The 16,546-nt window shown below is 32.0% G+C and overlaps 1 protein-coding gene across 1 annotated transcript in view; it reads right to left on the reverse strand.

The window, feature by feature from the left end:
* LOC143062804 (uncharacterized) overlaps nucleotides 1–16,546 on the reverse strand; it is a 49,371-nt gene that overhangs the window by 9,345 nt on the left and 23,480 nt on the right. Inside the window, exons 4-13 of the mRNA XM_076234605.1 lie at nucleotides 15,841–16,081; nucleotides 13,351–13,465; nucleotides 11,609–11,705; nucleotides 10,810–10,908; nucleotides 10,189–10,239; nucleotides 8,173–8,257; nucleotides 7,235–7,294; nucleotides 6,543–6,719; nucleotides 1,549–1,693; nucleotides 348–456 (exon numbers count right to left, since the gene is read on the reverse strand). Of these exons, the coding sequence (XP_076090720.1) occupies nucleotides 348–456; nucleotides 1,549–1,693; nucleotides 6,543–6,719; nucleotides 7,235–7,294; nucleotides 8,173–8,257; nucleotides 10,189–10,239; nucleotides 10,810–10,908; nucleotides 11,609–11,705; nucleotides 13,351–13,465; nucleotides 15,841–16,081 (1,179 nt within the window). The remainder of the gene's footprint in view (nucleotides 1–347; nucleotides 457–1,548; nucleotides 1,694–6,542; nucleotides 6,720–7,234; nucleotides 7,295–8,172; nucleotides 8,258–10,188; nucleotides 10,240–10,809; nucleotides 10,909–11,608; nucleotides 11,706–13,350; nucleotides 13,466–15,840; nucleotides 16,082–16,546) is intronic.

Consider the following 16,546-nt stretch of genomic DNA (forward strand, 5'->3'; position numbering starts at 1 on the left):
AAATGAAATGGAACTTAATACAACACGTACTCGCTCGGACGATCATTATATATTCTGGAAATTTTGGTCCTCAATTGTTTTCAACTTCGTTCTTGATTTCGCTTTTAATTGTTTTTATTCAATGCTTCATTGATGAGTCTTTTGTAGATGGAACGGTTTTCTGGTGTACAACATTATAAGCTTAGTATCTTAATTTATTATTTTAGATTTTCGCCTACCTCCCCTTGTTTTCGCTTCGTCATACTTTTCATAATGATTTAGTATTCATAATATATATAAATACATGTATCAAAATTTTGAACCACTACTATCAAAACCTACACATGAATACACGTGCATACTTTTACCTCATTAGAACCGTTTTGTTCACCATGTTTATTTTATCACCTGGTCCAACTGGCCCCGTACTTAACGTAGAGACCACAGACTGAAGAGCCGCGGATGGCTCGGTCTTTCCTGAAAGTATAATATTAAGATGACGTAAGATGTTAATATTATTATTCTCCGTGTATTCTCCAAAACATATATTTTTGTGCATAAATCAGGCCATTAGTTTTCAAATATGAATTGTTTTACATTGTCATTTCGGGGCCTTTTATAGTTGTCTATGCGGTATGGACTTTGCTCATTGTTGAAGGCCATACGGTGACCTATAGTTGTCAATTTCTGTGTCATTTGGTCTCTTGTGGAAAGTTGTCTCATTGGAAATCATACCATATCTTCTTATTTATAGTTATATACAAAACTTACGAGCGACGTATAATGATTAGCATCAAATTCAAGTTTTACCATAAAAACAAATTAACGTCTTCTGGATATTAAAATATTACATGTTAAATGTAACACAGAAAATCTGTCTCGGTCAACCAATTAAAAGTGCGTCATCAAAAGGTTTAAACTACGGAAGCGTATTAGAGCCATCTTTGTTCATTATTTTTTTTTCTTCAAATTAACGATTTTAATCTTGGAATTTCCAACATTAATCTTAAAATTATCAACTTTCATCTAGGAATTATCAACATTAATCTTTGAATTATCAACTTTAGTCTTGGAATTTCCAACTTTAATCTTGGAATAATAAAACATATAATCTTTGCATTATCAACATTTATCTTGGAATTATCGACACTAATCTTTAAAGTCGACAATTTGAAGGGAAAAAAAGAAAACAAGTTGGCCCTTTTACGCTTCCGTATAAAACAGTGACTGCACAATTTCCAATTTTAATCTTGTTTAAAAGTCTTTTTAGCAGGCGGCAAATCTGAGATAAAGTAATTGACATAGGAAAACAATCACTGAAATATCGTTCCAACTGGGACTGAGATGTATTTCATGTGACACGGCTTCTTATATGTTGCTTCATAAAAATTGAAAAGTTCACGATAGGAAAACTAAAATCTATTCTTAAAGAGGCATTAGCTACGATTTCGACTAAAAAAACTACTGTTTTGTTTTAAGTATTGATAAACACGGAATTATATCTTTTATTGAATGGCGACAGAAGTTTGTATATACATGTATAAATAGAAAAGAAAACTTTGGACCTACCTTTATATCTCGGATTGACACTTTCATTGTTAGTTGTCCAAAATGTGTCTTTATATGGTCTAACATTTAATGCATATGCAAAAATTGATGATATACCAATCTTCCATTGCAAAGGGTCCAGTAAATAATCCTCACTGACTCTAACCTTAAATAGATAAAATAAAACATTCTTAAAACTAATTTAGTCCAAACTAATCATAATTGTGTTCCCAAACCGGAAAAAGTCAGTTTGATTTATGCAAATATATTCGCGGTGTACACGTATTAATACGGTATACTGTTGTAAATATAGTTAGATTAATATGTAAACAGTTTTATTTTACAATAAAAAGTTTGCAAATACAGACGCAAAGTACACGTATGAATACACTATACTGTTGTGTACTTTAGTTAGATTAATATGTTTTATTTCAAAATAAAAAAGCGGTATTGCTTTGTATAATTAAGTATTTGAATAATGCAGTATTGTGTTTGTGAATAAGTTATTAGACAAAAGGAGTGCTTATTTTCTGCACTTTTGCGAGTTTCAAGTAACATTTAAGCTTGTAAAATTCAGTTTTGAAAAAGGCTTTTCCGAATTGAAAACATATCCGCGTTTTAATTGACATGTTTTATTTGATACTTGTCTTTTGACAGATTTCGAAATTATTAAGAAATTCAAACAAAGGCGAATTTAGCTTTTTAGTTATCAAGATCCGATTGTTTCTATGGTTTTTAAAAGGTTTGAAATGTTTCTATTCGAGAATTCCCAACAATAGTTTTTAGGTTTATTTGCTATAAAAACAATATAAAAAAATCATTTTAAAAGCTGAATGAAGTGATACGTTTTTTCGCTACCGCTTTTCAAATTAGTTTTGTAGTTTGAAACTGTTAACGAATTGTAATTTAGAGAAAACAAATATCACAAGACATTTTGCGAAATGCGCATCACCTTCAACCTTTGTAAGGTAATACGTTTTTTACCAAATTATGTGAATACATATGTTTAACATTCAATGGATAAGTTCACCGGGGTAAAGCTGATGACCCGTAACTGCATTCACGGTCATCCCAAGATGTTGGATGTAAAATTAGGTCAGTATCTGTGTTGTCTGTTAAGTGCTTCTATGTCATTTTCTTTACAAATCATACATTGGTACGATGTAAATTTACAAAATATTCACACGGACATCACAAATTACTACCGAGAAATGTGTATGAAACAGGAAATTGGATTTGAAAAAATTGCTAAGATGACCGTAAATCATCATTAAAATACTTTCAAGAAGATCGTAACATATAACAAGGATGACTGTGCTTTATAAAAAGATGACCGTAATGTGTAAAGGATGACCATAATTTGTAAAGGATGACCGTAATTTATAAATGATGACCGTAACTTTTAAAGGATGACCATCAATTGTAAGAAATATTCGTATTTGTGTTACTATCTTTTTTGTATCAAATAATTTATCGTGTTGGTATAAAACTTAACATAATCCTATAGGTAGAAGAAAATAAGACGTGCTTCAAATACCTAGTTCACAAAGCCCCCAACTACAAGCCAGAAGATTTTTTTTTATTTCTAGGATTCCTATGAATGTCATAGAATAAATACACCATTTTTAAAATGCCAAGGCATGTACACCCACTGATATAATATCGTTTCAACTAGCATTGCAAATGTTCTTTATTTCAGATAAGTACATATTTTATCATTATACCACCTGTAAATTCATTTCATCCGAAGAAGGCAGCATTTTGATACACACTATAGACAATCATTTTGGTCCACAAACATTTAGTTTCAGAAAGAAAGTCTTAAGATGAAAACACTGGTCATGCTGCATATCGGTCCGTACATTTTGGAGTTGAAGTAACAAAACTTAAAATGATGTTAGAAAAAGGTTTTAAGCTAAATATAAATTTAGAAGAACAAAATATATCATTCAAAAGATGTTCCTCAAATTTTAAAGTCAGTGGCGGTTATGGCGAAGAAGGGTGTCAAGGGGAATTAAAAAATGAACTTTATTAGGCTGTTAGTTTTCTCGTTTGAATTGTTTTAGGGGCCTTTTATAGCTGACTATGTGATATGGGCTTTTCTCATTGTTGAAGGCCGAACGGTGAACTATAGTTGTTAATTTCTGTGTCATTTTGGTCCTTCCATAAATCTTTTTGTTCTGTTCTGACTTTGAAGAAATGACTACTTTTATGTATCTTGTGGAGAGTTGTCTCATTGATAATCATACCACATCTAGATCTTCTTTTTTATATTTATGAACTATTGCAAAATATTGAAGCAACACTTAAACCAAGAGTTCCAAATGGTGAAGTTGAAAGCATCCCTTTGTAAATTTTACGGACGCCATCACGAGTTGGTTGACCGTTATGGAATAACCGTTTCACAAATGATATCGGATATGTTCCTTACGTCGTAACTACAATCCCCTTCCCTTTCTCGAATGTGACCTACCGAATTAGATTATTTACCGGATTTGTTATCACATAAGCAACACGACGGGTGTCACATGTGGAGCAGGATCTGCTTACCCTTTCGGTGCACCAGAGATCACTCCTAGTTTTTTGGTTTTTTTTTGGGCGGGGGGGGGGGGGGTCGTGTTGTTTATTCTTTAGTTTTCTATGTTGTGTCATGTGTGCTGTTTTTTGTTTATCTTTTTCATTTTTAGCCATGGCGTTGTCATGTTGTTTTAGATTTATGAGTTTGACTGTCCCTTTGGTATCTTTCGTCCCTCTTTTAAAGAGATAGGGAGATACGAAGACTTCATTTCCGTATTGAAATCCATAGCTTATGGAATATTAACTGAAAATATTGTTTTTCATTTTTTAAAGGATGTCGGAAGGTTTTATTCCCAGTCAACAATACACTATACAAGATATGTTCAAGAAACTCTTGCATTCTGGATTACTATTAAGAAACTGTTCAAGGGTAATAGAATTAACTTTTTTAAAGGTTATAAAGCACAAGGAAAATACTTAAAACACACCAGTCAAACCAACTGAATGCAAAATTTTTTGCAGTTTCATCGGATCCGGTGATGTCATGGGAATGTGTTACTTTTCTGGCAGATGTTAAGATTTTAAGCTGCTTCCTCTGGAACCATACATATGGGCTTGATTACCGGATGCTCATATGTTTAATTAATGTTTTTAACTTTTCGTTGTATTGCTGTCAATTTGTATTAAAATTTTACGTCGTTATCAATAAATATTTGATTATTTACGAGAAATATGCAATTTACTATCATTGTCATAAACTTAAAATGCGGCAAATAGTTAAAAAGAAATTGATTAAACATATCTATATCCGCTAATCTAGCCCCTATTGAGACTAACTAAAAAAAAGCTATGAATACAAATATGGCTATTTCTTAAAATTGACGGCCATCCTTTAAAAGTTATGGTCATCCTTTATAAATTACGGTCACCATTGTTTTGAATCGCTGATCCTGTTACGGTCATATCTATTATAATTAACGGTCATCTTAGCATTTTTTTAAATCCAATTTCCTGTTTTATACACATTTCCTGGAAGTAAGTTGTGATTTCCGTGTGAATCTTTTATAAATTTACATCGTACCTATGTATGCTTTGTAAAGAAAATGATATATATATAAACTCATCATAGATACCAGGACTAAATTTAGTATATACGCCAGACGCGCGTTTTGTCTACATAAGACTCATCAGTGACGCTCGAATCCAAAAAAGTTTAAAGGCCAAATAAAGTACGAAGTTGGAGAGCATTTAGGACCAAAATTCCTAAAAGTTTTGCCAAATACAGCTTAGGTAATCTATGCCTGAGGTAGAAAAGCTTTAGTATTTCAAAAAATTCAAAAATTTGTAAACAGTAAATTTATAAATATAACCATATAAATGACAATTCATGTCAGCACAAATAGTGCTGACTACTGGGCTTGTGATACCCTCAGGGAAATAAATCTCCACTAGCAGTGGCATCGACCCAGTGGGTAGTAAATAAACTCATCATAGATACCAGGACTAAATTTAGTATATACGCCAGACGCGCGTTTCGTCTACAAAAGACTCATCAGTGACGTTCGAATCCAAAAAAGTTAAAAAGGCCAAATAAAGCACGAAGTTGGAGAGCATTGAGGACCAAAATTCCTAAAAGTTTTGCCAAATACAGCTAAGGTAATCTATGCCTGAGGTAGAAAAGCCTTAGTATTTCAAAAAATTCAAAAATTTGTAAACAGTAAATTTATAAATATAACCATATCAATGACAATTCATGTCAGCACAAAAATTGCTGACTACTGGGCTTGTGATACCCTCGGGGAAATAAATCTCCACCAGTAGTGGTATCGACCCAGTGGGTTGTAAATAAACTCAACATAGATACCAGGACTAAATTTAGTATATACGCCAGACGCGCGTTTCGTCTACAAAAGACTCATCAGTGACGCTCCAAATAAAGTACGAAGTTGAAGAGCATTGAGGCCCAAAATTCCTAAAATTTTGTCAAATACAGCTAAGGTAATCTATGCCTGAGGTAGAAAAGCCTGAAACACTTTAACAGACAATACAGATACTGACCTAATTTTTCATCCGACATCTTCGGATGACAGTGAATGCAGTAAAAAGTAAAAACACAAAAATACTGAACTCTGAGGAAATTCAAAAAGGAAAGTCCCAGATCAAATGGCAAAATCAAAAGTTCAAACACATCAAACGAATGGATAACAACTGTCATATTCCTGACTTGGTACAGGCATTTACGTATGTAGAAAATGGTGGATTACACCTGGTTTTATAGCTAGCTAAACCTCTCACTTGTATGACAATCGCATCAAATTCCATTACATTGTCAACGATGCGTGAACAAAACAAACAGACACAATAAGCAAAAATGTAAAAAATAGGGGTAACAGTCATCAGCTTTACCCCAGTGAAGTTATCGTGTATAATGATATAAAGCACTCATGCTGCCTTACTTCAAAGACTTTAAAATATTATTTAGCACTCAAACGGGATACCTGCGTAACTTGTGGAATAGTAAGAGATTGTAGCGCATGTCTAGGTAATGCCATGCAGTACTGAAGAGATAATCCGTTAGTTTTTGCTGCGTTTCCCATTTGTGTTAACCACGTTTCTCCAAGATTAAGGTCCGTCTGCAGGGCACCAGTAAACAATGTTTGTATGTTCAGCCAGTCCTACATATACAAAACAAATACGGCGATAATTTGAAGCGAGTTTCTTTAAAAGAATTTGTTTAATTGACAGTGACTCTTAGTGTTGGTGATTCATTTTAATATGTTTTGGTTCTTAATAAATAATTAATAGGTTACAAGTAAGCAATGTTTAGATATTCACGCAGTGCTAGAAAATGTAAATATACAAAAAGCAAGGATGATTTCAGGTATGTTTTATGCAAAATATTTACAGTAGACAGTGTTTGTATCTATCAGTAGTCGTTGAAATATTTTAACCCCCAACAAAATTGATTGAACATCATTTTTAGCAGTGTTCTTTTCGTGTTTGACCTTGAATATGCACGTGCAGTTTTTGTCATGAATGCAAAAACAATACCGTTTTTATCAACACAAGAAAATAAGGATGTAATAACATGAAATAACGCATCCTGCTTTTAAAATCCGATCTTTATTTTATTTTCTTGATCAAAACCAAAAACTCAAAAATTATAGAATGATACAAATATATATAAAACCTGTTCGTAAAGTACAAGTCCCCACTGAGTTCCATTCGATAGCAGATCATTCCAGAATGCCTGAAGATAGAATAAAATGAAAAATATGCAATTAAATTGATGGCTTTATTATTATTTACATGATATACTTATTGACCTACCTTTTAGTCTAATATTTATATTAAGTGTGTAAAAAAATGTATTGTGTTTTCATAGCAAAATTTCGCCCTCTTTTTTTGTGTTTTTTCTTTCTTTCTAGGATATACAATTTGTAATCTCTTTTGTGTTTTTTTGCTTCAACTTTTCACATTGGTAATGTAGATATATAGACACTGCATGTTATATTATGTTCTGTAGGCCCTATGTAACCCTACAATTCCCGATGAATTTCCAGCAATTATTTTTTGCAGAAGAGCTTTTGCTGTTTATATATATAAAAAAAAACTTGCAACAACGTTTTCCTTTCTAAAGTATTCTTTTCGGCATTGACAATCTTGAAACCTGTGTACCTCAAGCTCTAAACATCAAAACTTTACCCAGAAATCGAGAGAAACGTGTGTACATCAAGCTCTAAACATCAACACTTTACCAAGAAATCAAGAGAAACGTGTGTACATCAAGCTCTAAACATCAACACTTCACCAAGAAATCGAGAGAAACGTGTGTACATCAAGCTCTAAACATCAACACTTCACCAAGAAATCGAGAGAAACGTGTTTACATCAAGCTCTAAACATCAACACTTTACCAAGAAATCGAGAGAAATCATAAAGCATAATATTGAAAACAGCAAATATGTTCCAACTGTTGTCTTGTACCTACATGGATGATACAGTTACACGTGCATCGTTCAAAATCAAAATGAAATGATTCTTTGTCGACTTTTTTTTCAAATATGTTTTCTGTTTTGATGCATGTACTATCATTGCAATTGACTAGTAAGACTTCTATGTACTTACCTGATCGTTAGGTAGGGACAGTATGTATTCTTTAACAAATGTATAACCACCTCCATTTTGTTTAGCATACACTGTCTCGTTTGACCTGTGTGGATGCGATTGATATGATATAGAAATATTAAATCATAAAAGTAAAGCTTTATAAAGAGATATCATCAACGTCAATTTTTACTTTCAGAATAAAAACAATGACTAAAAAATTACTATAAATTAACAAATCATCAAACAAGTTTAAAAGTCTTTGGTCTTAAAACTCTTTATCTATAAAAAAAAATATAGGCGAAAAAGTTTCCTTTAGTGATCAGCTGACAACTGCTATTCACAAATTGTTCATGTTAAGATCTGCTGACATATCTTATCCATTGTTATAGTGTCACAACTTGTTTTAAAATTTATCTGCAAATATTTTCAGTTCAAATGTGCTATCAAGCATTTTCCATCTGAAGACCAAACTACAAATTTAGGGACAAAATGCGAATAATAACAGGTTAGCGTACAGCTTTCAACACTGTGCGTATTCAATATAGTATTACATTGTATTAGAACAAAAAATTGTTAGACAATTCATATGTAAAAAGACAACAGTTTATTTTACAATAATAATAGAACAAACAAGTTTGGCAGTCAGTTACCACAGACACCCATTGGAACAGACTTGTAACTGGCATATATACATATTATTGCAGGTCAATTATTCTTGTGATAATTAAGTTTATTATGAGATATTATGAAAGTATAACGAAATTACAAACATGAGTGTTAAAATGTCATTTCTAGCGTAATATCTCAACTGCACGATGATTATTACGTAATAGTGACAATAACAGTTGACGTATTTGCATTTAATTGGCCAGAATAAACTATTATTCATGTATCATTTAAATTAGCATAATTTAGGAACGATTTTTGGATTTCAACACAGTGACTCTTCAATACAATGGTGAAATCATAATTACTCCAATGACTTCCTTGTATCAAAAGATTAGGCCAGTTTTGTGACAAGTTTAATGTAGTAAATTGAATGTATGAATGTTTCAAATTTGCATTAAAAAAAATTAACATGCTTTCATGCATGGTCTGATTTTCTGGTGCCAACACCATAGTGATGCAGTCCTTTTTATTCGCACAGGAAAAAAATCATCAAATTGGTCAAATTTGAAAAGAGCTGATTACTTAAAAAACATATGATGTATACCTTGACATTTGTTAATAATTTAATTGTGGATGTAACGCGTCTTCTGATTGGCTGACGTTATTTTGTTATTAGCCCATAGACATAATTTAGTCATGTGACCGTGAAGTCATCGACGTTTGTTCATGGTTTTCTACGGTGTTAAATGGAATTTAGAATTAAATTGTAAGAAATGACTAATATTTTTTCTGTCTATTCGAACTAACATAAAAAATGTGGTGCACACTGTTAAATAACCCGCTACGCGCGTTATTCAGTGTGCACCACATTTTTTATGTTATTTCTTCATAGACGGAAAAAATATTACAGTCATTCCTTAAATAATACTACATACTTCTTCTATTCATTTTGGTAATGACTAGTTTGAATGAGTGAAAATAGACAGAATTAGAAAAATAACCAAAGATGAAATGGTTATTTGTCCAAAATTTTTCTAAGTCGTTTTTAATAACATTCACCTAAATTCTAAATAATTCTAAACAATAAAGTCAGTACTGAGGTATCATCATTATAATTTTGTACGTCAGACGTGCGTTTCGTCTACATAAAACTCATTAGTAGCACTTGAGTTAAAACAATTGGAAGCAAAACCAAATACTAGTACGAAGTTTAAGAGATTTGAAAAAAAACCATTCCAAAACGTTATTTCAAGTATGGCTCTCTGAAGGTGGAAAAGCATTTTATAGAAATAATATATCAATTGATATTGAGGCTACCACTAACACTGATATTTCATGTCAACAGTTAAAACTGCTAAAAACTAGAAAACTGTCGACGTCATAAATATATATAAGTTTTAGTCTCAGCTATTGAATTATAGTTACCAATATCTGTTGTGGGCGGCAATAGGCCACTTTGTCGCAAGAGTCAGATTTCTGAGGAAAGAAGGCATAATATAAACAACAAAAACGATAGCAGAAAAACGTAAAACGTAAATCATAACTACATGGATTCAGCAAGTAACATTTGTTGATACAAAATAAAGAATATTGAAATAACCAGTAAGATAGGTAACTATGTATATTGATGACAAGTCTTTGGGTAAATATATTTCTTATGGAGTAATAAATAATCGCACTTTTTGACATGTTTTTTTTCCCCTGAATATGCATGTGATATATGCTACTATATGTTAATGATCCTTCAATCAATTGTCTTTGTCAGGGATTAAGGAATTTGTATTTAAAGCAAATGTATTATGTGATTTAAATGATTTTTCTGTAAAAACCCTGAAAAATATTTTAATTACGACAATATTCAAATATACTTAGAAATTGAACTTAAAAATATTTGATATACTTCCAATATATACCTAGAAAGATAACTCCCGTTTATGTTGTCTGCTACAAAGATCTACAAGTTTTCTTCTGTTATATTTAACACTAGTGACTGGAACGGTAATATCGTTTATTAATACGTACACAAGGTCATACCAGAGAGCTTACCTTAAACCGTGTGGAAAAACTTCAGGTCGGGCACTCCATTCCTTTAATGCCTCAAAATTCTTACTTTTGTAATACCACCAAGAATCAAGCTGTAGATACCTGAATTAGTATTGATAAAAAAAATAAGTGCATGTATGTGGCATTATTCAAATTTTAATGTTAAACTGCACTTTGCATCACTCCTACATGCATATAAAATATGCATTATAAAAGATCACTCGCAGTATTTTTTTCTTTACAATGTATGTGGTTAAGAGGCTTGTTTAAAGATTATCTATAATGTTAACATATTTAACGATTATCTACTAATTTTCATTTTTATTGATTTGTTTTAATTTTGTTATCTTTTTTTCATTTTTATGGTGTACAGTGATTAAACATGTGTTATGTGTAAAACAAATTCACATTTTGGCCAAAAAAAAAAATGTATTATAAGTACTGTAAATATTAAGACAAAGTACTGATAAAGTACATTGGACATGTATAATGTGATATACTAACTGCTGAAGTTCTACAGAATTTTTGTACTATTGTAGTACCGGATATGTAATACATATTGTGCGTACTAGTTTGTACTTTTTCATGTAGTACTTTTAACGTGTATCTGTTCTTTTTTCACCAGTTTAGTACTTTGTGTTATTGTATAATACGTAGTCATTGTTAGTTTTATTGGAGGAAACACAAACACTGGATTCAGGTCATTTTGTTTTACTGGTTAGATACATGTATGAGATACACGTGTATTAAATTTTTTTTTATTTGAAATATGTTAGCTCTGAATTTGGATTCATTAACTTACCTGTACGGAATATTTTGCTCCACGGAATACTGTTTCACATCCAACATAGTCTGTTCATATGTTTTATTTTTCTCTGGATTGTAGTAATAAAAAGCACCTGTAATTTAATAGAAACTTTTTTTTTTAATTTTTGATTACCACTAACTTCTTCAAGTAAGTTGACACAACATTCGGTTGTACAATATTTCAATTTCAGAAATGTAGCTTAATCTTATTCACTACAAACCAGTAAAAGTTTGAAATGCCTATATCTGTACTCAACTGTACTGATTTTTACTTGATCAGTCTGAATTGGTCTTAATTTTACTTGACATTACTCGTCCACAGTCTGGACCATACTCGACTGTACTGATTAGTACTTGGTCCTTATCTTTGCCATTGAAAAAGGTTTAACCAGTCTGAAACAGTCTTAACCCGTTCTCGATCTATACTCGACCTATTTTCTCAGGCTTAACAATACTCGACCAAAGGGCTGAACAATACTTGACCAGTCTGAACCAAACTTGACCAAACAACCTCTACATTTAAAAAAAAAATAAAAGGGTTTAAATAAATTTCTTTTTAACTGACATAACAACAGCCAAAATCAAATAAAGATATATATGTATAAAAAGATTTTTACATCCTTACATGATTAGTAATATAATTATCTTTTTAATGAGGTATCAACAGACAAAAAAAAATCACTTAAATTGTTTAACCTGATATTAGAAATAGTTATATTTATGATTTGGATATACTTTATATAATACATATCAAATTGGAAAAAAGAACCAAAAAAAAATTAAGAAATTAATAAAATTGTTCTTCTGATAAGCGGTGATGTATAAATTAATACCTGCTGCTTGGGGCAAACTCATTAAACAGATCACACCAGGTCAGACAGTATCAAATTCTAAATAACATTCATCCAAAATTGCAACATCCTGTTAAACTTAAATCGCAAAGCCTTTTGAATTCACTAGATAAGTATTACTCGAGTTTAAGAAAAATAGAGCTTAATTTTTACCTGTAAAACACATTTGTACTGAATGGGTTGACTTATAATGAAAAGACCAATAAAAAATTAAAATTACGCCCAGTTATTTTTTTTTATCTCAGCTTACGGAGGCTATTGTAGAGCAGCATATTTTATACGTTTCATATACTTCTAAACCTTCCCTAGTTAACCATGCTCTCCGAAATAACTTTTGATATACACAAACTCATTACAAAAACTCATTCTGTCATTCTTCGAGCACTGGAATTAGCTATATCGGCATAGCAGGCGACAAAAGAAAATCTCTTAATAAAGGCAATAGAAGTATACCACTGTTTAATAGTCATTAATATAGTCGTTAATTTAATTAAAACAAAACCGGATCAAAAACCAAAACTGAGGGAAACACATCAACTATACGAGAAAAACAACGAACTAACAGAAATACTGAACTGCTACAAAATCAAACACTAACATATATAGAGACGGACTATTTGGTAACAACTGCTTTATTCCCTTATTCATTACAGGACATTTTAAGAAAAAAATGTGGGTTGAGACTTGTTTTATGGCTAGCCAACTCCCCCTTATATGGCAAAGTTTGAAATACCGCTAAAATGACAACAGTACGTGACAGGAAAACTGAGATGTGCATCACACGAATGTATCAACGCCACAAAATCAATTACTATCCTTAATATTATCAAACAATGCTTGCAACTAATGAAAGCTAAGCTGCTACGTAAAATAAAAAAAAATATACCGTTATCTGTCCAGTACCCCAGGTAATGAATTGTGCTGTCTTTTTCAATTGCTGAGTTTCTTTGTATATCCGTTGAGTAGAACTTTCTCAGAATGGCACCGTAAGTCTGAAACGCCTACAAACGGTGATCGAATTATTATAATAAAGGTTTACAATAGTTATCAAATGTACCAGGATTATAATTTAGTACGACCGACGCTCAAAACATATACAAACGTTTACCAAGATTATTTTTTAAATCTTACAAATATGTCACTGTTACAAAAAAAGACATGTTGTGGAGCTTTGCAAAATATTGTTAATTATGTCTTTAATTTTAATAAAGTTTCTAGAATTGTATATTTGATATAACACTTTATAATGTCTGGCGTCCGAAATGCATTCTACATATACAAGCCATAGCCCTGGTCATTTGAAGGACAGGGATGTGTAAATACGTTGGAACGTTAGTACCTGTATTCGCCTAAATATAAAAAAGAAGATGTGGTATGACTGCCAATGAGACAACTGTCCATAAGAGACAAAAATGACACAGATATTAACAACTATATGTCATCGTAAGGCCTTCAATAATGAGCAAAGCCCATTCCACATAGTCAGCTATAAAAGGCCCCGAAATGACAATGTAAAACAATTAAAATGGGAAAACTAACGGCCTTATTTATATTAAAAAAAATGAACGAAAAACAAATATGTAACACATAAACAAACGATAACCACTGAATTATAGGCTCCTGACTTTCAATGTTCTACAACTTTGTACTTGTTTGGTCATATAACTATTTTGATCTGAGCGTCACTGATGAATCTTAAGTAGACTAAACGCTCGTCTGTCGTAATAAATTATAATCCTTGTACCTTTGATAACTATTGGGACAGGCACATACATACACAATGTGGCGGGGTTAAACATCTCTCTCCCTAACCTGAGACAGTGATATAACAGTACAACATAAAAACGAACTATAAAAATCAGTTGAAAAAATCTTAACTCATCAGATTGACAAAAATACAAGTGGACGTGGCCGGGTACTTGTACATCCCAACAACAAAAGGACACTAGGAACAGATCTGAGAGCACTGGCAGTTATCTGACAGCTATCTCATAAGCAACAGGACGGGTGCCACATGTGGAGCTGGATCTGCTTACCCTTCCGGAGCACCTGAAATTACCCCTAGCTTTTGGTGGGGTTCGTGTTGTTTATTCTTTAGTTTTCTATGTTGTGTCATGTGTACATGTACTATTGTTTGTCTGTTTGTCCTTTTCATTATTAGCCATTGCGTTGTCAGTTTATTTTAGATTTATGAGTTTGACTGTCCCTCTGGTATCTTTCGTCCCTCTTTTCTAGTTCAAAGCCACTAACAACTAATAAAAAAAAACCATTCATCTAAGACTAAATTATCAATCCGTACACATTCAACTTCCACTGGATTTAGTGTAAAAACGTCATAAACAGTCAGAGTAAACATGACCTTGTGCAATGCCAGGAAACAGGTATCGACAGATTATAGATCCATGAATGTGTACATGTATATAACATACTAGTAATGTTTAGTTTGCTTTATATTTACTGATAACAAAATCAATATTTATACCAATAAAATCAATATTCAAAAATCTTATTATAGCGTTGACTTGGTAACCTTTTATAAAAAGTTTATTTATAGAAGCGATAAGTTTACAAGCATCATTTCTAAATTTCCGAGCACGGTTAACAACATTTCCGTAAAAATGAGGATGTGCTATCCCGTAAAGGCTACTTTACCTATGGTAGTTGAAAATTTAATTAATTACGTATTGATTTCTTAATTTATGGACGGATTATTTTAAATAATAGAATAGAGAATGAGAACATGTAATGTGTCAAAAAGACAAAAATCCGAAACAAGAACAGAAAACAGTCTAAGGCCACCAAAGGGTCTTCGATCCGGAGGAAGGCTTCAGCTAGCCTCTCAATAAAAATGTGTACTCATTCACCGAAAATGGACATCACAGTTAATTTCTAAAACAAACATGTATAAATGAACCAAAATAAAAAAAAAACATTCAAGACTTAAAAAGACTAAATATAATGAATTGGGACACATATACGTATTTAATAAATTATTCTAGTACTGAAGCATTGACTTACTGAGCTACTGAGACATCCTTTGACTAATATTAATATGATGGAATATTAGTAGCTATATGACAAAATGAATGGAAACAGAAATGACTAATTCATCCAAATATAAAAATAAACTTTGTCTGAGCGAATTTGAACCTTAGCATTAAAGAAAATTTTAACGAAGAATATGAAATAAATCAGGTCACTCCGACACACTGACGATACAATCACGACCTATCCGTCTTCAAACAGCAGTATAGGTCCAGAGCTAGTAAATTAAATAAACACTTGCATGAGTCTCGTGCGCTTTTGTTTAGAAGGTACATACTGCAGAAATCCATGTTATTGGTTATTAAAAATTAGAATGAGTTAGAATACTTACTTTATTAATCCCAGAACCTCTGATGACTATCGTGCTTGAAGTATAATCCGCCGATACCTCATTTACCCCTCCCATAATCCCCCAACTAAGACGAGGACTCGGCCCAGACTCGTACCATAAAGATGTTGTCATAAATTTGGTAAATGGTGCTATCAGTAAAGTGTTACCGATTTCATCAAATACTGCTAAAGGTCCACTTCGCATGCCATCTGCTATCACGCCTACATCCGAATCACTAAACCTGACGAATAGAACACATAGCGTGATATTTGTGAGAGAAAATTACTTTTTATGCTTTTAATTTTGTTACATTTTTTTTTCTTTTGTTAGTTTATTTGGTATTTATCCCCCTTTTTTAATGAAAAAAAAAAACAAAACAAAACTCGGAAACTTTCAATCGAAATATATATATATATAAAAAACGAAAGGGAGCCTACGTCAATAGATATAAACAATTTACTAAAGTTTAATGGGAATTGGTTCAAGCGTTTTTGAGTTATTGTCCGATATATTAACGACGGACGGACAGAAGGACAGACGGACGAACAGACGGAAAACGGTATACCATAAAACGTCCCGTTAACGGGCATAAAAAACGAAAAAGAAAAAAGGAGAAAGAGATAAAAAAAAATAGTTAATAAAACCCTACATAGAAAACCATAGAATGAATACCACAAGCTCTACCAATGCGTTATGATATTTGCTT

The sequence above is a fragment of the Mytilus galloprovincialis genome, chromosome 2 (assembly GCF_965363235.1).
Source record: "Mytilus galloprovincialis chromosome 2, xbMytGall1.hap1.1, whole genome shotgun sequence".
In the NCBI taxonomy this organism is placed as follows: Eukaryota; Metazoa; Mollusca; class Bivalvia; order Mytilida; family Mytilidae; genus Mytilus; species Mytilus galloprovincialis.